This window comes from Caretta caretta, chromosome 12, assembly GCF_965140235.1.
Source record: "Caretta caretta isolate rCarCar2 chromosome 12, rCarCar1.hap1, whole genome shotgun sequence".
Classification (NCBI taxonomy): Eukaryota; Metazoa; Chordata; order Testudines; family Cheloniidae; genus Caretta; species Caretta caretta.
The window spans coordinates 4,441,589-4,469,233 of NC_134217.1; the positions used below are offsets into that span (position 1 = coordinate 4,441,589).

At 53.1% G+C, this 27,645-nt stretch overlaps 1 protein-coding gene across 4 annotated transcripts in view; it reads left to right on the forward strand.

Moving 5' to 3' along the window:
- The window catches only part of IL34 (interleukin 34), a 58,622-nt gene extending 35,609 nt beyond the window's left edge, over positions 1-23,013 (forward strand). For 2 of the 4 annotated variants that reach the window (XM_048816816.2, XM_048816815.2), the window contains exons 6-7: positions 1,315-1,453; positions 2,277-3,565. In XM_048816816.2, the coding sequence (XP_048672773.1) occupies positions 1,315-1,453; positions 2,277-2,362 (225 nt within the window). In that variant the 3' untranslated portion in view covers positions 2,363-3,565. Of the gene's footprint in view, positions 1-1,314; positions 1,454-2,111; positions 3,566-20,851 lie in introns of those variants that run through there. The other 2 variants (XM_075118280.1, XM_048816817.2) reach the window with 2 other exon arrangements.
- Positions 23,014-27,645: the final 4,632 nt, after the last annotated feature.

Genomic DNA, 27,645 nt, shown 5'->3' on the forward strand with positions numbered 1-27,645 from the left:
AAGCTAGCAAACATGTAGATGTGAACAAAAAGAAGCTGAAAACAAGGAGTTGAAACAAGCTAAGAATCACTTTCCCCTCCCTCCAACTTCAAATGTGGTGGAAAAATTTGGTCAGCCTGATCTGAAGTTCTGCTATTCTGGCCAGTCTGTCTGTGTGGGTGTTTGTTTTAGCAGCTGAGGATTGTGATGAAAGCTCCAGGCCTGTTGTTCGGGTGGTTTCTAAATGTCTCTGCGGACGTCCGACTGAGCGGGAGGTGACTTTGGAAGGACAAGGAGCCTGGGTGGAGAGCTGAAGCAGTGCTGCTGGTTTGTGTAGTCAAGACCCCGAAGTCTGTCTGAAAGCGTCGGTTCACGGCTGGAGCTTTGGTGGTTCTCTGTTGCTCTTTCAGGCTGGGACTAGATTAGGGCCTGGTCTACACAGCGTTGGTCTCAGTATAAGTGTGTCGGCTGTGTGTGTGGCCAGGGGGGCAGTGTTTGACTGGTGTCGGTATACCAATGTAAGCCATGGGGTAGGTACCTTCTCCCAGTCTGGCCCCCCTCTCCAAACAGGAATAATCTATCTGGTGTAGACACCGGTGAACCTACCGCTGCAGCCGCACTGGGGGTTGTCCTCTGTTGCCTGTGCCAAACTTGTGTGTAGACAGCTGCTAGGCTCGGACGGTCTGACCTTTTCAGTCACGTGCGTAGCTGGGCGGCACCTCCGTAGGCAACGTACAGAAACGAAATGGGGTCTCCACACGGCGTGACCTCGCCCACACAGGGCTGGTGAGGTCACGCCATTTGGAGGACGCCATTCGACAGAGCAGAACGGCACGGGGCCTGATGCCTTCCTGGTGTGGAGGGGAGTGGACGGAGTCGTCCCGGGGGTGGGATCTAGCCCGCCAGCGCTGTTCTCAGCGGCGTTAGCTCGGTCGAGCCAGCCTACGGGCCTGCCCGCACATGAAGTCGCCTTGCAGGAGCAGTCACCCTGCCTCATTCCGGAAAAACTTTCACATGTAGCCGCGTCCTGAGTGGTTTGGAAACCCCACTTAGCACCAGTGCGGACTCGGGTTAACACCGTACACTCGAGTCTAGGCTTCAGCTCGGTTTAGCGCGTGGTAAAGTGCCATTGTCCTGCCTTGACTAGAGCTGGGGGAGGTGCTAACAAGATGGAGCTGGGTGACTCCGTCCAACACCCCACCTTTAAATCCCGCTCTAGGTCTGGGAGCTGTGCAGTTCAGGCCCGCAAGGGACGGGGGGGTGTGGCGCGGCGGGCGGGGGAAGGGGTCTTGGGAGCAAGCCAGTCACTCCCCTGCATGTGTGTTGTTTCTGCAGGGGAATGTGGACGCAAATGTTCAGGGCGTGGTAGAGCAGGTTCTCACTGGCGACGCAGGGAGCAGCCAGAAGGCCGTGCCCCCCAAAGCCCTGCTGGATAACTGCGTCAAGGTCATGTGGCTGCTGTACAGCGAATCATGTGAGTAGAGATCCTTTCCAGGGAAGCATGGAGGGAGGAATGAGCCAAGGCAGCTCCCAGCTCACGAAGGGGGCTGTCTGGGGGAGGTGAGCCGTCCATGCTCCGGTAGGGAAATCCCAGCCTGCGGATCACTCTGGCGTTGCTCCCAGGCGATGGGCAAGGTCAGTGGAAACGCCCTAAAAGTGGGGGGCCACAGGTGCCTGAACCGTGGCCCCACCCCCAATGCCATGCTGCCCCTAAAGCACCGCCCTGCACCACCCTTTCTCCCGGAGGCCCCGCCCTTGCACCACCCCTTCTCCTGGAATCCACACCCCCTTCTCGCTCATCTCCACCCCTCCCCTCATTGCTCGCCCTTACGGCCAGTAAAAGACGGGGGGCCGTGGCCCCTGGCGCCCCTGTTCTGGCACCCCTGGCCATGGGCAGTGCAGATCAGCAGAGAGGCTGTGAACGCACCGGGAGAGCAGATCTGCAGGGTACAGAGGGCCCTTTGCATGCTGTGACAGCTGCCCATCCAGCATGTTCCCTGTCCCGTGAGCTGGGCACACAGACGTGTGGAAAATGGGTCTAGCTCAGGCATTCTGGGTGGCTGGATGGAGGGCCACTCAGCCGACCTGTTGGCTGCGTTAGTGACGGACGCCTCGGCTCTCTCCTGCCTCAGGTAAATAGGATTCTGCCTATGATCAGGAAGGGACTGTGGCCATTTCCTCCCTCTCTCCGTGCCCTCTGCGCTGCCTCGGCATGTGATCTCTGTTGTCACGCTGCCTGTCTGCTTGTGCCCCGCAATCCCAGCTTCTGTGTTGCATTGTGCCTGCCATCTCCCCAGGGCCCAGAGGAAGCCAGCACCCTACGAAGCATCTTCCAAGGTGCCCAGCAGTGGGAGCTTTGCCTTGCTCTCCCAGGGAAGAATGAGAGCAAAGACAGAGGAAGGGGAGTGCAGAGGAGTGGATTTTCTCTACCAGAGCCGGGGGATAAGCTCAGGAAATCTTTCTGGCACGGGGAATCTGGGGAAGGTGGTGGCTTCTCCTGCCATGAACAGGCTGCATTTGTGTCGCTCTGAGGGTGCGGCTATGTGTTGCTCCCCGTGCTCCCCACCAGAATAGAGACCCGAGGGCCAGCTCTGCAGCAGCAGTGGAGACTTGCGGCTCATTCACGCCTGCCTCAGCAAGGGATTTTCTCACAAGGGTTGTCAGAGAGAGAGAGAGCGCGTGATTCACTATGTAACCTGGCCTGGGGCGTGTTGGCCTCAACGCATGCCTGAGTCAGGACGCACAGCTGGTACACCGCAGCCCCTGCAGAGAAGAGCTGCTGGAGGGTGCTCCCTGGAGACTGCTGTGACTGGGTTGGCAGCTTTGCGGCAGGGACGTTCCAACCCCTGAATGTTTAACACAAAGCTGCCGTAGCTGGAACATCCCCGCTCGGCCTGGCCTCACCTGGGGACCAAAGAGGAAAGGAGCATCGGGCCACGGAGCGAGTGGGACAAGGGGCTTTGGACCCCGTGTGCGAGGGAGCCACCTACAGGGACACTTTCCATCCCACCCCAGCGCTGGTGCATGTGAATGCAGGGCCAGGCCTGCGGAGCCAGAGGAGCTGAGAGTGCCAACAGCAATCTGCCCTCAGACTCTTCCTAGAGCTTGTTGTGTTGTGGTTCCTCTCCTGAGCGAGCTGATGGATGATGGAGCCGTGCACCTGCAATATGTGCCCATTGATCTAATCCTAGTTCTAAAATGCCTGCCACCATTGTCACCTAGCACCTTAGAGCTCATGACCAGGCTCTTGGGCTGCCTTGTCTGTTCTTTCGCTGGCTCCAGCCTAGGGCTAGGGCACCCGGAGACATGTATCTCCCTTTGACCCGTGTCTCCCTGCCCTTTTAGAAGACGTTCTCTGCTCCTGTTTTCAGTGCTGCCAACTCGTGTGGTTTGGTCACATATCTTACGACATGTTTTCTTTAAAGCCCCAAGCCCTGGAATCACCATATAAATGCACCTTGTCAGCTTGCATTAACCAAAAAAGCTGGTCTCTAGCTCTCCTAGTCGCAGCTGAGCTTGTAAATGTGTCCCCTACAGGCTCCGATGCCAATAAATGCAATAAAGAGCAAGCGAACCCAACTCTAAATGTGTTGAATTTAAAGTCTCATGATTCATGGGATCAGGGAACTCCTTGGATGTCATGTGTCCTCCCTCCCGCCTGCTGGGAGACTCGTTGGCCATGTCTCTCATGCTGCCCAGGCCATGTGCTGGGGCTGAATGGTTTCCGGGCAGGCTAAGCAGCAAGGGCTGTCCTGACCCTCCCCCATCACACAGAGCTGTTTTGCGTCCAGAAGCTGAAGTGCTTTTCAAAGGGAAATCTGTAGATGCGGGAGGACTGGGCTGTGTCTGCTCCAGCCAACTTTGTAGCTGTAATTCTCCACCAACTGGAGCAACAGTGGAAGCTGCCGTGTAAATGGCGCAGGGGCGCTTTGCGCTCTGTGCTGTCTAACTCCACCTTGCACATGGCTAGAGGACACCGTCATAGAAATGCCCAAGTCCTCCCTATACTGCGGCTTTCGTCGCAGGCACCGCTGGTGGAGAATGATGTCGAAGTTTGCCTGCTAAGTCAAGCCAGAGAGGAAAGAGAGAGGGTTTGCAACACTGATGCATGACAAGAGGGAGCAGCGTACAGGGAGTTGGCCATAGAAGCTTTGCGTCTGGTGGAAACATTGGTCCCCGGGGTTAGCCTGGCTCGTGAAGGTGGCAAATGGCAGATCACCACTGCTGAACCACGACTACCGTTCCGTGCTGTTGGCTGCCCTGTAACTGGTTCCCTGGAAAGCGCTGACTCCTCAGATGGCCCGAGGGTTGAGCATGTCTCACAGACCTGGAGGGAGCATTTGACCCGCACAAACAGGAATTGGGTTTGAACCGATGTTGCAGCTGCCTCCCTCCATATGGTCGTTGGCTTTAGTGTAGAGGGGCCGTCTGTCCAGGTGTGGTGGCCGGGAAGTGAGATGACAGCCGTGGGACAGACTGGTAGCAGGTGCTGTGGCTCAGTGGAGAGTCCAGGGCCTGCATGTTAACAAGACACCTCAACTTTTAGGTGCCCAATTGAAGCCCCTTTGAAGGGCCAGATGTTCAGAAAGGGCTGACCACACCCTGATCTCTTTAAGGCATCTCCATCGGGCCCCCAAAGGGTGGGTCACCCCACACTAGTCAGGAGTGAAACTTGACGCCTTGATGTCTCGTCTCTCTCCCAAATCCAGGGACTTGTTTCCCACAACTCCAGGCTCATCAGGGCGCCACGCTGCCACTCACGTTGCTCATGGAGAAGCAGATTCAACAAGGGATGGGGCTGGGCAGGGGGAATTTCTCAAGTTGTTATTGAACATAAAGAGTAAGATGCAGCCCGTTGCCAAAGAATTGCATAGCAATAAATGGTTCGGGAGCGTGGCTGGAGCTGAAATGGCCTTGTCTGAATCTAGCTGAAGTGCGAGACAGCCTCCGCGGCTGGAGAATCAGAGCACCTGTCAATCAGTATGCAGCCGAGGAAGTGAGCTGTAACTCACAAAAGCTCATGCTCAAATAAATGTTAGTCTCTAAGGTGCCACAAGTCCTCCTTTTCTTTTTGCGAATACAGACTAACACGGCTGCTCCTCTGAAACCTGTCAATCTGTAATGTATCCACCCCTCCCCCCACCGGGCAGGGCAACGGGGAACTACAGCACAGGGAGACTAAAGCACTGACCCAAGGTCACACCAGGAGTCTGTGGCAAAGCAGGGAATTCCACTCATGTCTCTTACATGATAAGCTGCCACCCAGACCATTGGGCCACCCTGGAATGACCATTTAGCATGATTCAGCAGCCAGTGTTTATTACCTAGGTGATCTCTCTCTGGGTTGTGACCCCCAGCGGAGTCTCACACAGGCGTCATGGGGTCACAACCTCCCTGTTACTCCGTAATGCAAACGGGGAGGCAGGTCCCAGCTGGTGGAGGTTGAGACGCACAAACAGAGGACTAATAGGTTACATGGCAAATAATTCCCGAGTCCGCTCTTATATAGAGCCCCGGGCCAAGTTCAGAAGCCAGGTGTATAGTGGATGTAAGTTACACATGGAAGAGCAGGTGGGGAGGAGGGGAACAAAGCGGGGCTAAAGTCTGGTCTACGGTACAAAATTCGGTCGACGTAAGGCAGCTTACATCGACCTAATTATGTCTGTGTCCACATTCCAGCCTTGCTCCCGCCCATGCAAGTTCCCTGCTACACCAACATAATAACTGTTTCTCCAGGAGAGGCGTGGACTTACGTCGGCGTAGTTAGGGTGACGCAGTGTCCGAGCAGACGCTGCCGTCACTTACATCCGCTGTTGGCTGTCATTCTTGTCACTTGACAAGAAAGGCTGGTTGGCTCCCTGCTGTGAACCCCGCACTCACAACTTAGGCTGTCACCCTGGGGCGGGCGGGCGGGGGGGGGGGGTGTTCCAGACAGAAATCGGCTGTCCCTCGGGTTTCTGGCTCCCTTCTCCCAGCCAGGGATCCCTGCTCTGAGCTGGGCTGTTGCCCAGGCTCTCTGCTGGGAGCCCTGCTGCCCCCAGGCTCCTGGCTCCAAGCTAGGCTGCCACCCGGGCTCCCCACTCCCTGCTAGGAGCCTGGCTGCCCCCATGCTCCAAGCGGGCAGCAGCCGGACTCACAGCAGGGATTTGGGAGCCCCGTGAGGAGCAGGGAGCCAAGCTCCATGGGGGGCAGCAGCCCAGCTCCTGGGGGGGGAGCTCCGTGCGGAGCTGAGAGCCCTGGCGATAGCTGAGCTCCCAGCAGGGAGCTGGGGAGCTGAGAGTCCTGGCTGTAGCTGGGCTCCCAGGAGGCTCAGACTCTCAGCCCCCACACTGCCCACTGGAAGCTCCTGGTGAGGGCACACACCACTGACAGGAGGGTAGTGTAGACATGAAAAACCAGTAATTACTGTGGTGGCTGCACGTGGACCAACATAAGTTTGTAGTCTAGACATGCCCCAAGTGAAAGCAGGGCAGGGCTGGGATGTCCTTATGGACGCTTGAGATTTTAACAGATTTAATTGATTCCCAATTAACTCAAAGCAGTTTGCACCTTGGTGAAGGCAAGTCTGTGCGCACACCCCAGATATTTCTTCCAACTAAGGAATGTTTGTGGTTCACTGTGGGGATCCATCCAGCACAAGCATAGGTGCCAACTTTCCCCAGCGCTGGTGGGAGCTCGCGCCCCCCTGGCCCTGCCCTGACTCCACCCTTTCCCCGTCCCTGCCCCGCCCCCATTCCAACCCCTTCCCCAAAGTCCCTACCCCAACTCTGCCCCCTCCCTGCCCCTATTGGACCCCTTCCCCAAATCTGCGCCCCAGCCCCACCTCTTCCCCGAGTGCGCCACATTTCCCCTCCTCTCCCCTCCCTCCCAGCGCTTGCCGCGCAAAACAGGTGTTTTGCGGTGCAAGCGCTGGGAGCTAGGGGGAAAAAGCGGGCACGCGGTGCACTCAGGGGAAGAGGCGGACGCAGAGGTGAGCAGTGACGGGGGGGAAGGGAGCTGCTGGTGGATGCAGAGCACCCACCAATTTTTCCCCTGGGTGCTCCAGCCCCAGAGCACCCATGGAGTTGGCACCTATGAGCAAGCTACATGTTTGTAGCTTGGAACAAATGTTTGGGCAGCATCCAGACTGGCCTTGACAGTTAACTGGCTTCAAGTTAACTGGGAATCATTTAACTGGAGGTAAAAGCAGAGGTGAAAGTAAGCCGGTTCAGTCCAGTACGGCATACCGGCAAGAGCCAGTACGCTGTGCCAGACCGGACCGGCTTCCCCGACCACTGCGGGGAGCCCTGGGCCCTTTAAAGCTTGGCTGGAGCCCTGCCACTGCTACCCTGGGGCTCCGGCAGTGGGGATTGGGGGCAGGGGGGGCTTTAAGCGCCCCCGGGGCTCCCCGCTGCAGCCGCAGCCCCCCGAGCCCTGCTGCTGGAGCCCCGGGATAGTGGTGGCAGGGCTCCGATGGTGATTTAAAGGGCCCAGAGCTCCGCTGCGGTAGTGGCAGCCGGAGCCTGGGGCCCTTTAAATCACCCCGGGGCTCCCAGCTGTCTCTGCAGCTGGTAGCGCCGGGGGTGATTTAAAGGCCCTGGGGCTCCCAGCCACAGCCGGAGCTCTGGGGCCTTTAAATCTTGATTTAAAGGGCCCGAGTATTTAAAGGCCCCGCCTCTTCCAGTTGAGGCCACGCCCCCTGCTCAGGACTCCAGTGTGCTGGTAAGTCCTTTAAGTTACTTTCACCCCTGGGTAAAAGGCTCCACTAAAGAGATGTCCCAGCCATGTAGTCTGCCTCCGTGGCCTTCTGGAGCACATAATCTCTGATTGGGGGTCTCAGCTCATGCCTGGTGTTGGCGGGAGGCCCTGTGCTGCTGGGAGTCCTCACTTTTCCTTTATGCAGAATTTGCCTGCAACAATGCAGACCATACATCTATGGGTCAAAGTCCCTTTTTTCCAATTATGGGGACCACCCCAGATTCCACCTGCAACTATCTGCATTGTCTCCCAACCCGGTGTGACGAAGTGGGTCTGTTCTTAATGATTCCTCTGAATAGTGGGGGGGTGCCTCAGTTTCCCCTATGCAGTTCTTAAGTATCTAGGTGGTGAGATAAGGGTGTATGATCGTTGCAGAGCCCTAGAGGGCAGGTGTGTGCAGGGGTCTGGACACAGAGAATGGCCAACACCCTGTTTCCTGGCAACTGATGCCCTGGCCCTTCCCCCCTGCAAGGTGAGAGCTAAAGAGTTGGAGAACAAAGGAATCAGGTGACCTCCTGGCCGGGGAAAGGGGAAAGCCCAGAGGAGAAGGGGCTGGAAGGAGTTTCAGTTTCAGGCTGGCTGGAGACATGGAGTGAAGTGCAGACGGGGTTGCCTGGCTCACTGCCCCCCAAAATGGACCCAGCTGAGGGTCCTGTTCTCTGCACCTGCAAGCTCTGTTTTAGACCATGTTTCTGTTGTCTAATAAACCTTCTGTTTTACTGGCTGGCTGAGAGTCACGTCTGACTGCGGAGTTGGGGTGCAGGACCCTCTGGCTTCCCCAGGAGCCCACCTGAGTGGACTCGTTATGGGAAGCACACGGAGGGGCAGAGGATGCTGAATGCTCTGAGGTCAGACCCAGGAAGGTGGAAGCTGTGTGAGCTGTGTGCCCTGGAGACAGGCTGCTCACAGAAAAGAGACTTCCCCAGAGTCCTGCCTGGCTTCATGGGGAGCAGTTCCAGAGCATCGCCCAGGGACTCCGTGACAACTGGTGACAGCGGTGGGATCTACTGCACCCCGTGGATGGCACTTCCTGCAGTAAGTGACTGGGGAGCAGTAAAACAAAGGGGGATTGACGAGGACCAGGCGTGCTGAAGATTCAAAAAGAGACTGTTTCAGGGGGCGGTTAACCCCTGGGAGTGTGTGACCAGCGAGAAGGATGGGGTCCCCCTGTGGACTGCGGTGAGCAGTCTCAGGGGTGGAGGAGCCTGTGGCTTGGCCCTGGGAAGAGAAGGACTTTTGCAGTAACAGGGTCCCCCGGGGGATTGCAGCGAGCGGTCCCAGGGGTGGAGGAGTCTGCAGCTCGACCCTGGCAAAGAGGTGGTGACCTCGAGAAGGGCTGGTACACTAGGGGTTCTCCCTGGAAACCGTGGGGAGCTAAGAGCACACAGGCCTGTAAGTCCACAACAACTTGGGAAGAGCGGAGTGATGGCCTGTCACCGTCTCCTTAAGAAGGACACTGTAACCCTGTGCAGAAAGAGAGGGTTGAGCATTGGAAAGTTCACCAAGGCACAGTTAATCGTGCAGCTGGAGGAGGATGACCGCTCTAAGGAACAGATTCCTGACCCCAAATGGGGCTATAGCAGGATCTGGGAGCAGCTGGAGTGGTAGCCAGGCATCCCCAAGACTCCTGCTCCCGACCAGACGGGGGTCTTCAGGATCGGGTTCCCCATCGGGGGATCGGAGATGGACGGGATTGGAGCTGAGTCTGAGAGAGCAAGAGGACTGTGAGAGACAGCGAGAGCCCGAGAAAGAGCTGCAGAAGCAGAAGCGGCATGAACTGGCGGTGGTGGGGTGGAGAGGCCTAGGGGACCTCCCCGGGGTGAGTGGGGATAGACCCTGGGGTGCCAGTTCCACAGGGAACCTCGAGACTAAATTGCTGCCCCTGGTTAAGGAGGGGGGTGTGTGGATGCCACCTCACTGCCTTTGAGCAGGCTGGCGATTTGAACCAGGGGGACCCTGCGGAAAAGCCCCGGTGTCTAGCTCCCTTGCTGGGTCCCAAGGCCATAGACTCCGTCAGCCAGATGGGTGGGGAGGTGGACAGGCTCCCACTCCTGACCCCAACCTATATGTCTGTGTGGAGTTTCCTGGGGCCAGGCCCCTCGGACCCCCAGTGGGAGCGGAAGGTGATGGTCAATGGGGAGACATTCCTGGGGTGGTGAGAGAGAGACAGAGAGAACTGTTCTCAGGACAGAGAGAACTGGTGTCAGGCCCTGGGTGGTGCAGCCTCAGATGCTGAGGGGCTGTGTGAGCTGGGTGAGGGTCCCAGGGACGAAGCCCCTCGCCCTGCCTATGGCCCAGATCCCTGTGCAGACCCAGGAGGGGTTGGGCTGGCTGGCCGTTGGGGTGCTCCAGGATACCAGCTGCGAGACCCTTTTGTGGGGTGACTGTGTCTCTTTGGGACAGGATCCAGGCCCTGCTCCTGTAACTGCCGAGGGTTTGAATTTGAATCCAGGGAACCCATCAGTGGAGAGCGAAATGGTCAGTGAAAATGCAGATGACCTGGCTGGCAGGGGGGAGGAGTGGCTAGGTTCAGGCTACCTGCCTGCCTGTGACCAGACCCCTGGGGCTCCCTGCCCCCCTTGCAAACCAGAGAGGGGGCTCAGGCTGGCTCTGATGCAGTGAGGAAAGCAGGGAGCTCGCTGCCTAACCCCACTGGGACAGCAAGGGCAGTGCTGAGCACAGTGTGAGCTGAGACCCCAGCTGAGTGGGGGGAGACACAGGCAGGGCAGGGGATCTGTTGGGAGTGGCAAGGTGCTTGGTAAGGGAAGTTTGGATGAGCCTAGGCAGCCTTGTGAGCTGATGGCTTTGTCTAGTCAGCAGGGTGGGAAGGCAAGGAGAGTGGAAGATGAGTGTCCCTGGACCTTAACTGTTAGCTGCGTGGAGAAGTGTGACAGGGAAGGAAATGTGTCTGTGTCTGTCAGGGGTATTGCCGTGCCTATGGAGGGAGCTACCCTGATCTCCAAGCAGTTGTCTGTGACCAGCCCTGTGTGCTGGGACAAGGGGAATGAGATCCCAAGCTGTGTGCCTGGTAAAGGAGAAAGTGTGTCCGGCTCTTCTTTGTCCGTGGAGCAGACAGAAGGGGCCTTTCAGCCTGTGACGGTTGAGAATAGTGCAGTTGTCTCAGAGTTGGTTCTGGATTCAGCTAAAGCCCAGGAAGGGAAGGGTCCTAAGTTTGTGTCTGCTCGGGAGAATGGCCCTGTAACTAGATCGCATCCAGTTAGCATCTATGTAAAATCCCAGAGACCAGACAATTCTGGTGCTTGTATTTTGCCCGTTACTAGTGTGTTGTTGGGAAATGGTGTAGCAACTCCGTCTAATCAGGGTGAGATCCTAGTCAGGGCACAAGGAGAACATGAAGGTGATGTGATTGTGTTACCTACTGAGGGTGTGGACACCTGTGGCAAGAAAGAAAAGATTCCTGAACTTGTGTGTGGCAAAGGGAAGGAGAATGCTTCCAAACTTTTATCTAGGAAGTCTGTAAGTTTGCCTGAAAGGGGATTGTGTAGGAATCTGCTGGATGGGCCAGAGGTAATTCTGGATGTAAGGGAGACCCAGAAAGAGTCTGTTGTTGCTCAGGAAAGTGTTCCTCTAGAGCAAGCCCTAGGTGAAGAGGGTAAGAGCAGAATTTCTGTGAGGGGTGAATTGTTGCATAGAAAAGCCCTCGGGAAAGGAATCCTCATGGAGTCTTTGCAAGCAGTTTACTGCAACTGAAGGGTGTGAAAGTGATTTAATCAAGAAAGTTTCAGTTCCTAACAGCCAGAAATTTTCTGTTGTGAATGGATCCACTGACTTTCCTGTTGAAAGATCCAGTGTGGATAGCTTTGAGAAGGTCTCAGATGAAGCGAAAGCTGTTAAGAAAGTTAAACAGTCCTATAACCAAGTGGCTGTGTTTGGCCAGCTTGTTGGGGAGAAGACCCAATCGCAGTTTGACCCCCTGGGGTTTTGGGGGTGGCCAAAGGGCACGGGCCGCATAAACCTTCCCACATGCGGCCTGCGAGTGCTATCGACCACCCCCAACCTAAGAGAGGGCGTGAAACTGGAAAGGCCTGGTGTAACTCCTACCAAGGAATGGGAGAGATGCTGGGGCATCCATGGGAACGTTGGTGGCTTTGAACTTCCCCAGGTCACTGGCTAAAGTGATCCCGCTCAGTTCGATCTCAAAGGGGGGAGAGATGTGACGAAGTGGGACTGTTCTTAATGTTTCCTCTGAATAATGTGGGGGTGCCTCAGTTTCTCCTATGCAGTTCTTAAGTATCTAGGTGGTGGGGTAAGGGTGTATGATCGTTGCAGAGCCCTAGAGGGCAGGTGTGTGTAGGGGTCTGGACACAGAGAATGGCCGACACCCTGTTTCCTGGCAACTGATGGCCTGGGCCCTTCCCCCCTGCAAGGTGGGAGCTAAAGGGTTGGAGAACAAAGGAATCAGGTGACCTCCTGGCCCGGGACAGGGACAAAGCCCAGAGGAGGAGGGGCTGGAGGGAGTTTCAGTTTGAGGCTGGCTGGGGACATAGAGTGAAGTGCAGAGAGGGTTATCTGGCTCACTGCCCCCCAAAATGGACCCAGCTGAGGGTCCTGTTCTCTGCACCTGCAAGCTCTGTGTTAGACCATGTTCCTGTCGTCTAATAAACCTTCTGTTTTACTGGCTGGCTGAGAGTCACGTCTGACTGCGGAGTTGGGGTGCAGGACCCTCTGGCTTCCCCAGGAGCCCCGCCTGAGTGGACTCGCTGGGGGGAAGCGCACGGAGGGGCAGAGGATGCTGAATGCTCCGAGGTCAGACCCAGGAAGGTGGAAGCTGTGTGAGCTGTGTGTCCTGCAGACAGTCTGCTCACAGAAAGGAGACTTCCCCAGAGTCCTGCCTGGCTTCATGGGGAGCAGTTCCAGAGCATCGCCCAGGGACTCTGTGACACCCAGCCACCTCAGACCTAGTACAGTAGATTTATTGGGCTCAAGAAGAAGTGAAGGAGCACCTGGAAAAGGCAAGAGCAGACTATAAGCAGTATGTAGACCAGCATCAACAGCAACGCCCCACCTATGCAGTGGAGCAAAAGTATGGTTCTCCATGGATCATCTCCACACAGACAGACCCTCTCACAAGCTGGACTTCTGGTTCCTTGGTCCTTTTAAGATCCTGTAACAGGTTAATCCTGTTGCTTTAGAATTCCATCTACTCCGCCCTCTGAAGATTCAGCCAGTGTTTCGCATCTCACTTTTGAAACTCTACCCAGAAAATCCTTTCCTGCACAGGACCCAGCCACCTCCTTCACTGGTACAGGAACAGAGCATCAGGAACAGGTAGTTCATGAGATCCTGGACTCTAAATTTAAATGTGGCAGGCTCTGGTAGTCCCTGCTTGGCATCCCCCATGGGTGTCCCCAGGCTGCCTCAGACAATGCAAGTCTTTGAACCACCACCTCACTGGGCCATCATGCTCATGGACAGCAAGAGGGATCTGGGTGAGGGAAACAGTTCTCATCCCTCTGTGGTGTCCCCCACCACCATCCATCATGGTCCGCCTTCAGTGAGGTGGGTATGATGGATGGAACATGGAGTGGATAACAGCACCTGTGAGCTGTCTACGTGTGCCTGGGGGGGGGGGGGGGCATTATCCCAGAAGGTGCTCTCATGAACCACTGCCATCGCCTCACCATCTCCAAGGGATCCAGGGTTTCCCTTTTTTCCCAGCTTGCCTGGGAGGCAGACATGGGACAGGGCCACCTCACAACCAACTCCTATGCACCATTATGGCTTCTACCTGCATTGAGTGTTCCTGACCCATGGTCAGATGCCTGCCAACCCCCTCTCATCCTGGTCCAAGCACTCACGCTTGCCGAAGCATCATGCAGTTGGGGAGGATGGTCCAGGCAACAGGAACAGACAGAAGCACAGTGTCACTCGGGGCAGCTCAGATACATGCATGGAGGAAGGCATTAAGGTGACCCTGTGGTGGACCAGCACTGATGGAAGAAACCCCCTTGAATAGCCTCACTCTTCCCCCCCAGGCATGGGGATGGGGGGGACAGGACAACCATGGAGGGGGCTGCCCGCACATCCCCATGCCTGGCACCCCACCGTGCACATGGAGAGGCGTCCAAGGCTTTCAGTGTAGCTCCATCACAGCTGTGGGGCTGGCGGGGGCGGGGGCTGAGCTGGCACATGCAGCCCCATGAATCATCCTGCTGCAGCTTCACCTGTGGAAACATTTTAATGACTTTTACTTCCTCTAGATAGTCAAGTTCGACCGTCTTCTCAGCGCTCCGCCAGGGCCATTGATCAAGCCCAGCAGGGCCGATCCAAGGACCTTACTAAACCGTTCAGTCAGTAGTAGTGACGAGTGGTGTGTACAATGAGCAGGGACGTAACGCTAGCTTATGATCTGCACCTACCAGGAATGCCTCATTCATGGGGAATAATTGCAATCCCCAGCATGAACGGAGTTCAGTAAGTTACCTACACCTTTCAGCCTAGGGTAGACACAGCCTAGGCTAGCCTCTGTAGTGCGCATGCAACCCTGGACAGCTAAGGGTATCCCAGACCTGATATTGCTCAGCCTTGGGTGGCTGAACCCCACTTGTCCCACTCAGAAGTTGGAAGCTGGCTGCTCAGAGATTGCAGAACTAGTTAGCATGCCAGAGTCTCGTTCATTATCCGAATTAACCAGACAAGTCACTCCACCAACTAACAACAACCATCCACCAGCACCTGCTGGAACAAGAAAGAGCTATTAATCTGACAATCCTTTCCAGCTCTGGATTCGGGGAGGTTTCCTGTGATGAATCAAATTAGGCTGTAGGCTGCACTCCTCGTGGTGCCCTTTGATCATTTACTTTAAGTTTCAGCTTTGCAATCATTCTTTCCCCAGAACCTAAAGACTCTGGCTTCCCATAAGCTGCCCGGTAGGTCATTGGACTAATGCCACTGGATTGCCAGTCAGAATCATTTATAGGTGGAACTACAGTGGTATTTTAACATCTTTGTCCTCCGACTTTTGTTCTTGATTAATTAAAATATTCTTGGCAAATGTTTTCTCTTTGGTTTGTGTTGTGCTGGTCCAAGCATTTCACCTCCATTGACACAAGATGATTGCCCCGGCCATCTCCCTTAATTATGGCCCCAATCCAAAACCTAGCACAATAGAACTGAAGTCCTGCTCCGTTATCCCTAGCTGGGGTATTCTGGCTACTGGCTTGCTCTGAACACTGTAATTATTTCAAAGTAAATGCCTCAGACCCCCAGGACACTCAGGTAAGAGTATCGAGGGAGCACTGAGAGGCAGGGGCTGGCAGAAGCAGAAGCTCGCCTCACTGCAAAGACTGCAAGGTTGATCCCAAGATCCATACAGGCCGACTCTGTGGGTGCTCCAGGGCTTAGCACCCACGAGCAGCCAAGCTTCCCCCTGCCAGTGCCGTCCGTCCGTCCGCCCGCCCGCTAGCGGCCCTGCTGATCAACTCCTCCCCCTCCCTCCCAGCTCCTCCATGCTGTGGAACAGCTGTTCAGCGGCATGCAGGAGGCTCTGGGAGGGAGGGGGAGGAGCTGGAATGGGTGCTCTCGGGGGAGGGAAGAGGCAGGGAAGGGGCAGAGCAGGGCTGGGAAGAGGTGGGGCCGTGGGGGTAGAGGTGGAGTGAGGGTGGGATCTGGGGCAGAGGGGCGGCAGGAAGAGGCAGGCAGGGGTGGGAGCTTGGAAGAAGGAGTGAAGTGGGGTCAGGCTTTGGGGGGGGTGTCGAGCACCCCTGGGTAGAGAGGAACTTGATGCCTATGCCAATATCCAACGACAAGCTTTTTAATTGCAGCAATTTCAATGTACCCTGTTTGAGCTGGAATTACCACAGCTGCTGGCACCAGACTTACGCTCCAGTGGAGTCTCGTTAAAGGATTTAAAGTGCACTCATTCCAATCGCAGGGCCTCAAAAGAGTCCCGTACTGCTATTTTTCAATAACTACCTCCCCAGCTTGAGAGTGGGTAATGTGGATGCCTGCTGCCTTCCTGAGATGCGGTAGCTGTTTCCCAGGCTCTGTCTCTGGAATTGAACCCTGATTTCCTGTTACCCGTGGTCACCATCTTAGCTACATGAAATACCATCAAAAGTTGATAGGACAGACATTGTTGCACCATCTCAGCACAGGGTTGTGTGTGTGGCCCAAGGTTATCTAGAATCACGAAAGCAAATGAGTGGGTTGGTTTTGGTCTGATAAATGCACACATCACCTGAGGTCAGATCTAATGTAGAGGCTAATGTAGTGCCAATCTTTAAAAAAGGGAAGAAGGAGGATCCTGGGAACTACAGGCCAGTCAGCCTCACCTCAGTCCCTGGAAAAATCATGGAGCAGGTCCTCAAAGAATCAATCCTGAAGCACTTGCATGAGAGGAAAGTGATCAGGAACAGCCAGCATGGATTCACCAAGGGAAGGTCATGCCTGACTAATCTAATCGCCTTTTATGATGAGATTACTGGTTCTGTGGATGAAGGGAAAGCAGTGGATGTATTGTTTCTTGACTTTAGCAAAGCTTTTGACACGGTCTCCCACAGTATTCTTGTCAGCAAGTTAAGGAAGTATGGGCTGGATGAATGCACTATAAGGTGGGTAGAAAGCTGGCTAGATTGTCGGGCTCAACGGGTAGCGATCAATGGCTCCATGTCTAGTTGGCAGCCGGTATCAAGTGGAGTGCCCCAAGGGTCGGTCCTGGGGCCGGTTTTGTTCAATATCTTCATAAATGATCTGGAGGATGGTGTGGATTGCACTCTCAGCAAATTTGCGGATGATACTAAACTGGGAGGAGTGGTAGATACGCTGGAGGGGAGGGATAGGATACAGAAGGACCTAGACAAATTGGAGGATTGGGCCAAAAGAAATCTGATGAGGTTCAATAAGGATAAGTGCAGGGTCCTGCACTTAGGACGGAAGAACCCAATGCACCGCTACAGACTAGGGACCGAATGGCTAGGCAGCAGTTCTGCGGAAAAGGACCTAGGGGTGACAGTGGACGAGAAGCTGGATATGAGTCAGCAGTGTGCCCTTGTTGCCAAGAAGGCCAATGGCATTTTGGGATGTATAAGTAGGGGCATAGCGAGCAGATCGAGGGACGTGATCGTTCCCCTCTATTCGACATTGGTGAGGCCTCATCTGGAGTACTGTGTCCAGTTTTGGGCCCCACACTACAAGAAGGATGTGGATAAATTGGAGAGAGTCCAGCGAAGGACAACAAAAATGATTAGGGGTCTGGAACACATGACTTATGAGGAGAGGCTGAGGGAGCTGGGATTGTTTAGCCTGCAGAAGAGAAGAATGAGGGGGGATTTGATAGCTGCTTTCAACTACCTGAAAGGGGGTTCCAAAGAGGATGGCTCTAGACTGTTCTCAATGGTAGCAGATGACAGAACGAGGAGTAATGGTCTCAAGTTGCAGTGGGGGAGGTTTAGATTGGATATTAGGAAAAACTTTTTCACTAAGAGGGTGGTGAAACACTGGAATGCGTTACCTAGGGAGGTGGTAGAATCTCCTTCCTTAGAGGTTTTTAAGGTCAGGCTTGACAAAGCCCTGGCTAGGATGATTTAACTGGGAATTGGTCCTGCTTCGAGCAGGGGGTTGGACTAGATGACCTTCTGGGGTCCCTTCCAACCCTGATATTCTATGATTCTATGATTCATTGGCATGTCTGGAATTACCACAGTTCTCCAGGTAATGGGTACAGTGACCGAAGGAACCGTAACTGATTTAATGAGCCATTCCCAGTTTCAGGGTACTGGCCGTGTGTATTTAGACATACCTGGCTTAATCTTTGAGCCAACCATATGCTATTGACAGGAACAACCAGGTAGCAATGCTTAGGAAGGAGAGTACAGGCCCCACCTTAAGGACAGGGGGCACCCCTGGCAGGCCCCACCAGGCTTCCCCAGAAGCAAGGAAAAGGGTCTGCAGAGCAAATTGTGGACTGATAGGGATGGCATTTCCCCCATGATTGGTCTGGGTCACAGCAGGGTACGATGACAGAAGAGAGGGACAGCCATCAAGACCCCCTTCTCCCCATTTCCCCCAGTTCCCTGGGTCACACCAGCAAAGGACAGTGCAATATGGGATGGAGTATGGAGACCCCCTTCTCCCTGTTTCCCAAGGGCTTTCTGAGACAACATGGCTAGCTGGCATGGGGCCATGCATGCCTTCGAGGTCCCCATCTGCTTCAACACTGGCACCCTGGGAGAGATGCTGGCCCATGAAGGGCCCTCCCTGTCACTCCAGGGAATGGGCAGACAGAGCGAGGGGTAGGAGCCAAGGCATGCACCCAAATCCATTCCCCGAGGGGCACCCGTGCCCATTCCCCGAGGACAGCATAGTTGTCCTGGGGTCTGGCAGGAGAAAAGGAAGAGGACCCCCATCCCACCCATGCCCTGGCACCCTGGGAGCAGCACCAGCGCACGGAGGGCCCTCCCAGGCAAGGCCACCCACTGTCTGATCTCAAGTCTGGGCCACTGGGATGGCTGCAGGGTCACCAGAGACCACGAGCCAGGGGAAACGGCACCGACTGGAGGGAGCACCGGAGGGCTGGTTCCCACCTTTAAATATCTGCCTTGCCCTCATATAGGTCAGGAACAACACTGGGATTGAGCCCCTGGGCTCAGCTCTGTTCTCACCAGGTGCTGAAAACCCTGTCAACAAAGTCTCCATGGACTTTTTGCACAGGAGTTAATGGGAAGGCACCTGGCCCCGTCAGTGGAGCTGTGCAGGGGGACGAAGCTGCCTGTGTGGTTTGAACAGGTGACAAACAGAATTCGAGTGGCCTCCTGTGGACAGCTGAGATATTACCAGCCGTTACAGCAACCAGTTGACTAGAATGGGGTCGACCTGATGGCCAGTTAGACTTAGAAAATGTTTTCTACTTTTTCTGCAGTTGACCTGTTGGCTGGCGGGACTTGGCCTGACGGTGTGGGGAGGCTCCAGTCCAAACTGATGAACCAGCCAAGGGAGCCCCAGAACTCAAAGGGGAAAAAAGGTCAAGCCCACTGGGACAGGCTGCCTGCCACCCAACAAGCTGTCTCGGGCTCTCCCTCCCCAGCAGTAGCAACGGGGAGCCTCTTTCTCAGCCAGGATCGGGCCCCTGGAAGTCTGTATTTTCTCCCACAGCCGCCGCACCTGGCTTCCTGGGGAGAATGAGAGAAGCCAATTCGAAGAACTGAAGGGGGCGCCAATCCCCCCCTCCCAGCCTGGCAGGGCGTGTGGGGTTTGGTTTGGTTTAGTTTGGTTTTGGTTTTTGCAGGCTTGTGTGTCAGTACAAGGAAGCTGGCAAGGAGGCAGGGAAGCAGGTTCCTACAGGCTGAATGCACCCAGTCTTGTCTGATGTCGGAAGCTGAACTCTTGTGGGCCTGGCTAGTACTTGGTTGGGAGAACATCTGGGAATCCCAGGAGGTATAGGCAGCGTTTCTTTATAATTCTTTCTTCCTGTTGCAATTGTTCTTTCTGCTTTTTTCTTTCCCCCCGTCTCCCCTCGGCTCACCACAGCTGACACCTGTGTCTCACCCATATGACCAGGAGTATAGGGATCCACCTGGGGAAGCAGGCCTGGACGCCTGGATAACTCAGCTTCCATCCTGAGCCCCTGGCTCCACAGGCAGGGTGAGGTCAGAGGTCCCAGCCAGAATGAAGGAGGAAGGGAGTACCTGCATAAGGTAGCATTTGTTCTCTGGATCACCTGAAACAGAATCAACTTGAGGTATCCATGGCACTTGGGGGGAAAGGTCTGGTACTCCTGGGACTCCATCTTCCCCACCAGAGGTACAGAGGGCCACTTCAAAGCTACCAGTAGCCACCCATGCCTAGCCAAGCCTGAGAGGGAATTAGAGCAGGGGAGCAGGTGTTGACCCCCCCACCAATTTCCTCCAAAGGAGACCCCGATCTCCAAAACCACCTGAGGCATCCCTGGCACTTGGGAGCACTTACCTAGGTCTTTGGGCTCATATCCTTCCCACCACCGACCTGTGGCACCCCTCCAAGCTAAGCAGGGTGCACCCAGGTCAAACAGAGAGGGGTGGATCAATTCCCACAGTGCACTTTTGTCCCTTTGTAAGAATCACAGAGGCTGGATGTACACGAGAAGGGTTTATTTACAGAGAATGACCAGTAGAAGTTTGGTAACGCTGAAAACAAGCACCCAAGCAAAGACCTGGCTTTCCTGCGTATTTGGGCAGTGGTAATGTGTATCTCACCTTTTCCCTTGCCTGCTGCTGGTTCTGCATCTCTTCTGTGGCCTCCACTTGCCTTGGGACTGCAGTAATCTTTGGATGAATTGATGAGTCAGTCAAAGGGAACCATGCTTCCATCTACCGCAGCTTGAACTACTAGCAGGCTGGATATAAGTGAGAGCTGGACATTTACAAAGGTGCAGTGAAAGTCTCCTAATGTCTGGTGGAAGATAACGTAAGAATTGTGCACAGTCTGCTGCATTACCTGGAAGTGCAATTTCTTGTGCCATGCCAGGGTTCTTGTGGTTGCATTATTATCACATTCTGGGGTGCAATCCAGACCACCGAGGGGCTGTGCAACCTTGAGTGCCTCATAATGGTTTCCTGTTGTAGCTTCTAACCTGAGCTGCTTATAAACCACCTACAAGCATGCAGGTAACACCCTGAGTGTCTGTGTAGAGCTGCAGCCTGCTAGCAACACTCCAGTCACTCTCTGGTTTCCACCAGCCTGGGTTACTAATTGCAGGGTGACCTCAACACACTCCCAGTCCCAAATTTTCCCCAAAACTTGTGTTCTGCACTGTCCAGCCCTCTCCTGGACAGTTCAGATATTACAGGTCCATTGCCCTTATAAAGGGTCAATATTTAACAGTTTGGTAACTTAGAAGCACCAGACTCACCCAGATGGGCCCTCCTCTATCAGGTGGCTAATTAAGCACTGCAGGCCCAAGTTGTGCAGCTGACCTCAGACAACCAATGACTGCAGGAACAAGTGAGGCGGTTTAACGCTGAGAATCCTCTGCTGTGAACCAAGCATGCGGTGCCTTACCCCAAGCAGGGACCTGCAATACCATTGCCCCAGTGGTTTGATAGGAAATGCCGACAGTTCTGGGGGTCCAAGAACCAATGCCATCTTCTATTTCTGATGTGTCCTCCAATCTATGTGTTCTGATGTGTCCTCTGACCAGGTCAAGGCGGCCCTGGTAATCGGCCTGCTGAAAGGAGGTGCATTCGACGAGGCTAGAATGAAGGGAGAAGAAAGGGGATGGCCTGCAGCCTCCCTGGCCACGTACCAGAACTGCAGCTTCTGTACCAGCTGCCAAACCCATGCAGGCCAATCTGGCTCGCCAGCAACTCACATCTGAAAAAAAGCACTATCTGTGCTTCTACGGTGATGAAACTGGCCATGTCATCTTTCATCTGCCCACTCTGAAGAGCATGGGGAAACAAGATGACCCAGGTCCAGTGGGGGAATATGACTGGAACTTGAGAGAAGGAAACTTTGCTGTACCCTAGTTCTCATTGAGCTGCCCCTGAACCCCATCACAGGCTTCTCATTTGCAGGTGCCTATCCAGCTGTACAGCCTGGGGGACCCCTGACAAATTCCCCTCCAACAGGCCCTTATTGATTCTGAAGCAGTGGAGAATTTCATGGCTGCAGCTGCAGCTCAGATCCTACAGATAGCCCTGCTACGCAAGGCCATGCCTGACACAGTCAAAACTATTGAGGGGCCCCACTGTCCTCAGGTCCAGTTGTGAAGGAGACTGTCCCGCGGAAGGCCGTTATTCAGGGACACAGAGAAATGACCCAATTCGGTGTGATCCATTCCCCGCATGCTCCCCTCATTCTTGGCATCTCCTGGCTGATCCTTCATGACACCCTCATTCACTGGAGAGAACAGAAATTCACCTTCCCATCAGAATTCTGCCAACAGCATGGCCAGGGACCAATGAACATTTCACTCAGAGACAAAAAGGCTGGAGTAGGGGTAGTTGCCTGCATTGAAACACCTACTGGGGGAATTATGGAACGTCCCCCCACGCACTTTGACTACACTGACATCTTTGAGAAGAACGAAGCAGAAAACCACCCCCCACATCGGGACTATGACTGTCCCAGAGAACTTCAGCCAGGGGTAAAGATACAATTTGGACAAATACAAATGTCATGCCCAAATTGGCAGCATTGTGAGAATATCTCCGAGAGAGCCTGGTCTGGGGGTTCATCCGCAAATTGACTTCACCAGTCAGCACCCGGGTGCTTTCCATAAAAAAAAAAAAAAAAAAAAAAAAAGGATGGAAGCCTCCACCTCTGTGTCAATTATCGAACACCCTAAATCAGATCACAATACAGAACCACTACCTGCTACCCCTGATCCTTGAGTTGTTGGACCACATGGGCGCTGCCTGCATTTGCCCAAAACTAGATTTTCATGGAGTTTACAATCTCATCTGTACCTGAGAAGGTGACAAATGGAAGACCACCTTGGAGACCCACTACAGCCACTTCAAATATTTAGTTATGCCATTAGGACTGACTAATGCTCCAGCAACATTCCAACATTTCATTAATGATGTGCTATGAGAACTACTGGACCAGTTTGCGGTAGTGTACTTAGCTGACATATTGATGTTCTTGGATGACCTGGACCAACACATCACTTATGGCCGCACAGTCCTGGAGAGACTACGAGAACACAGTCTGTACACTAAACTAGAGAAGTGAGCATTTGATTATACTTTAACAGAATTCCTGGGTTTCATCCTGTCCATAGAAGGCATCAAGATGGATCTGCACAAGGTCCAGGCTGTCAGTGGCTGGGCAGCCTCCCGCAATTTGTGAGCCCCTCACTGCCCTAATCTGAAAAAATGCCAAGTTCCATTGGTTGCCCGAGGCCCAGCACATATCTGAGCAATTGAAACTTGCCTTCACCGCTGATCCAGTATTGGCCCACCCTGACATGGCACAAGCTTTCATTGTGGAAGCCGATGCCTCTAGTACAGTGAGTGGTGCAGTCCTCTCCCAGAGGCATGGACCCAAGTGAATACTGCATCCCATTGCCTACTACTCAAAGAAGCTCACACCTGCTGAGTGAAACTCTGAGATCCTGGACAAGGAGCACCTGACAGTTAAGATGGCCTTTGAAGAATAGTAACACTACTTGAAAGAGCCTGTCATTTGGTCCAAGTGTTTTCAGATCACAAGAACGTGGAGTACCTGGCGAGGCTAAGGCCCTGAAATAATGACAGCTCCAATGGGCCCTATTCTTCTCTTGCTTCTACTTTACCCTGACCTACAGCCCTGGAACCAGGAAAGGCAAGGCCCAGGGGCACCATTTCAGATTTGGGGGGGGGAGGAGGGGTCAACTTTAACCATGATTCCAGGGGCTACTTAGGCAACTGAAAACTAGGGTTTTTTTGCAGATAATAACTTAGAAATTAGCAGATAGGAGCACTGTATCTAATTCCTATATAAAAAAAAAAAGAGAATTAAATAAATAGTAGACCCACTCAGCTCTAATACTAACATGTTTTCACATCTTGTGTCAAGTCACTTAAGGGACACTGGTTAGGTTTAAAATTTTAATTTATATTTTTACTTTGTTACTAACTCTTGAATACAACAATTGAAACAATTGTAGAAAAATCTAGATGACTTTCTATAACTTTTTTGCAGTTCACCACGGTTGGAACAGATCATTTAACTTTGGAAACATCCTACTAGGGCAATGCCCCATGAGTTTATACAGCACCTGCCTGGGACTCTAGGAGTGTTTCTTCCCTACAAATAATAGAGGAGAAACTGGCCTTAGACAGGAGTGAAACTGACACTTTCAAGTCACTTTCACAGGGTTGCCAACCGCAAATGTTCAAAAATCATGAATCAGGCTCACCAAAAATCACGAGGTTATGTAAAAATAATAGATGGGGGGTTCTTTTTATTTGCCTTCTGCTTTTTGGGCCTTTAGGGTGCACTGGGATCACATTTGGGAGCTTTCTCCACAGCCACGAGGGCTAGAAACTTCATTTTTCTTTAAGAAGGAAGGCTGAAATCGTCACATCTCCACTTGACTCCAGGAGCTGGGGCTTTAAGGAAAACAATAATTATCATGAGACTCATGACAAAATCATGAGAGTTGGCAACACTGCTTTTACTTCTGTTTAAGGGCTAGTTACTTTCCAGAAGGCTCTTAAAACACAACACGACAGTGATTGAGCTGCAGTTCTCACAGGAGCCTATTTAAAACCAAACACCAAGAAACTTCCTCATTTGAAAGTTGAGTTAAAAATTGAGACATCCGAGGTCTCTCAGGGCCACTGCAGGCAGGAAAGGAAAACGACCAGGCCCAGGAGCTCTGGGCAGCTCTTCCTCTTGAAAGAAAGTTGGCTGGTCTTCTAGTCCTGAATTCAGTAAAACTTTTATTGCCATCAGCAACTCCGCTCACAGATATGAGCATGTGCTGAACTTCACGCTTAACTATCGGAACTGTCTTAGCCAGGGCTACGCATTTTATACACATTAGCTCAGGGACTACAGTTTCTGAGATATTCTGAACAGTGCTGCACACACAGATGGTGCCCAGTGCATAATACAAATCAATACCAATCATGACAATAATCATCGGCTTTATGGACTCTGGATGCAATGTCTGTTCTTTGTTCTGGAATTGGATTCAGTCTGAAAGTGGATACAGCTGAAACCCTAACAATTTGAGTCACAAACACATCGGATACTTATGACACTGTCTCATTCCTTCCTTTTCTCAAACACAGAACAAAAAATGACAAAACAAAATAGTTTGCCGTTAAAATGTAAAATTGCCCAACAGCCATTGCTCTATGACCCAGCTTGGGGCAGAACCCGCCCCCCCCGGGGAGTTAAGTGATGTCCTCTAATCTGCCTCTCATTCTCCAGCCTTCCCAACCTCTGTGCTGCTTTGCATGCTGTCGATCGTGACAGCCATCCCAGCCTCCTGGGACCGTTTGCTGGAGTCTCCGAGAACTGGCCGCCTTCTGTACCATCTTTTTTCCCAGCATGCAGCAGAGAGAGAGGCTGGTCCCCTGGATAAGGAGCTGGCCCTGAGGGACCTGCGTTCTACCCCCACCCCCACCCCACCCCTGGACTTCCTGTATAATTTCAGGCCAGTGCCTTAAAGACAGTGTTTCAAAGCCTTTTAGGCACCCAAAGATGCAGCTAGGTATCTAGTGGGGTTTACAAATCACCTAACCTGCTAGGCGCTTTTGAAAATCCCACTAGGTGCCTAAACACCTTTGAAAATCTGGCCCTTTAGTCTCTCTGTGCCTCAGTGCCCCACCTGTACAATGGGGATAACAGCCCTGCTCTACCCCAGCAAGGGGCTGAGAAGAGAAATTGGTTAGACACTGTGAGGTGCTCAGATACTGTGGTGATGGGGCACATAAGTGGCACAGGCAGGGTGGGAAATTCTCCATACCCCTGCTTGCCCTTCCCTGGGCTTTGGCCCCTTCTTTTCACTTATGCCTCCAACTCTCCCCCTTTTTCGTTTGTGTCCTTGACTCAGAGGGCGTAACTTGAAGGGGAAAGGAGTCCAGGAGAGCTGGCTGTATTTCAAGGAATCCCTGTTGAGGTTACAGGGACAAACCATCCCGATGAGTCGAAAGAATAGTAAATATGGCAGGCGACCAGCTTGGCTTAATGGTGAAATCTTAGCGGATCTTAAACATAAAAAAGAAGCTTACAAGAAGTGGAAGGTTGGACATATGACCAGGGAAGAGTATAAAAATATTGCTAGGGCATGTAGGAATGTTATCAGGAGGGCCAAATCGCACCTGGAGCTGCAGCTAGCCAGAGATGTCAAGAGTAACAAGAAGGGTTTCTTCAGGTATGTTGGCAACAAGAAGAAAGCCAAGGAATGTGTGGGCCCCTTACTGAATGAGGGAGGCAAACTAGTGACAGAGGATGTGGAAAAAGCTAATGTACTCAATGCTTTTTTTGCCTCTGTTTTCACTAACAAGGTCAGCTCCCAGACTGCTACGCTGGGCATCACAAAATGGGGAAGAGATGGCCAGCCCTCTGTGGAGATAGAGGTGGTTAGGGACTTTTTAGAAAAGCTGGACGTGCACAAGTCCATGGGGCCGGACGAGTTGCATCCGAGAGTGCTGAAGGAACTGGCGGCTGTGATTGCAGAGCCATTGGCCATTATCTTTGAAAACTCGTGGCGAACCGGGGAAGTCCCGGATGACTGGAAAAAGGCTAATGTAGTGCCAATCTTTAAAAAAGGGAAGAAGGAGGATCCTGGGAACTACAGGCCAGTCAGCCTCACCTCAGTCCCTGGAAAAATCATGGAGCAGGTCCTCAAAGAATCAATCCTGAAGCACTTACATGAGAGGAAAGTGATCAGGAACAGCCAGCATGGATTCACCAAGGGAAGGTCATGCCTGACTAATCTAATCGCCTTCTATGATGAGATTACTGGTTCTGTGGATGAAGGGAAAGCAGTGGATGTATTGTTTCTTGACTTTAGCAAAGCTTTTGACACGGTCTCCCACAGTATTCTTGTCAGCAAGTTAAGGAAGTATGGGCTGGATGAATGCACTACAAGGTGGGTAGAAAGCTGGCTAGATTGTCGGGCTCAACGGGTAGTGATCAATGGCTCCATGTCTAGTTGGCAGCCGGTATCAAGTGGTGTGCCCCAAGGGTCGGTCCTGGGGCCGGTTTTGTTCAATATCTTCATAAATGATCTGGAGGATGGTGTGGATTGCACTCTCAGCAAATTTGCGGATGATACTAAACTGGGAGGAGTGGTAGATACGCTGGAGGGGAGGGATAGGATACAGAAGGACCTAGACAAATTGGAGGATTGGGCCAAAAGAAATCTGATGAGGTTCAATAAGGATAAGTGCAGGGTCCTGCACTTAGGACGGAAGAACCCAATGCACAGCTACAGACTAGGGACCGAATGTCTAGGCAGCAGTTCTGCGGAAAAGGACCTAGGGGTGACAGTGGACGAGAAGCTGGATATGAGTCAGCAGTGTGCCCTTGTTGCCAAGAAGGCCAATGGCATTTTGGGATGTATAAGTAGGGGCATAGCGAGCAGATCGAGGGACGTGATCGTTCCCCTCTATTCGACATTGGTGAGGCCTCATCTGGAGTACTGTGTCCAGTTTTGGGCCCCACACTTCAAGAAGGATGTGGATAAATTGGAGAGAGTCCAGCGAAGGGCAACAAAAATGATTAGGGGTCTGGAACATATGAGTTATGAGGAGAGGCTGAGGGAGCTGGGATTGTTTAGCCTGCAGAAGAGAAGAATGAGGGGGGATTTGATAGCTGTTTTCAACTACCTGAAAGGGGGTTCCAAAGAGGATGGCTCTAGACTGTTCTCAATGGTATCAGATGACAGAACGAGGAGTAATGGTCTCAAGTTACAGTGGGGGAGGTTTAGATTGGATATTAGGAAAAACTTTTTCACTAAGAGGGTAGTGAAACACTGGAATGCGTTACCTAGGGAGGTGGTAGAATCTCCTTCCTTAGAGGTTTTTAAGGTCAGGCTTGACAAAGCCCTGGCTGGGATGATTTAACTGGGAATTGGTCCTGCTTTGAGCAGGGGGTTGGACTAGATGACCTTCTGGGGTCCCTTCCAACCCTTATATTCTATGATTCTATGATTCTATGACTGTATTTTTTGAGTCCCCTGTGTTCCCTCTAAAACAACCCTTCCTGCCCCACCCCCTCCCCGGGGAATTCCTGTTTTACAGGCTAGACTTCCAGATCCTTAATTTAATCACCAGCCCTTTCTTATTTTAATCACCCTGCTTCAGTTTGTAAACAAAATCCTGACTCCCTGCCCCCGGGGCACCTCCCCCCTGCAGAACTGACATTTTACACTAATGCTGTGCTGTAGTTAAGAGCTCCAGCTAGGAGTTTGCATTCTTCCTGTATGAAACGCAGGGTGGGGTTCCTGCTTCCCCTACCCTCCCTAAATGGTGCCCTTGGCAAGGCTGA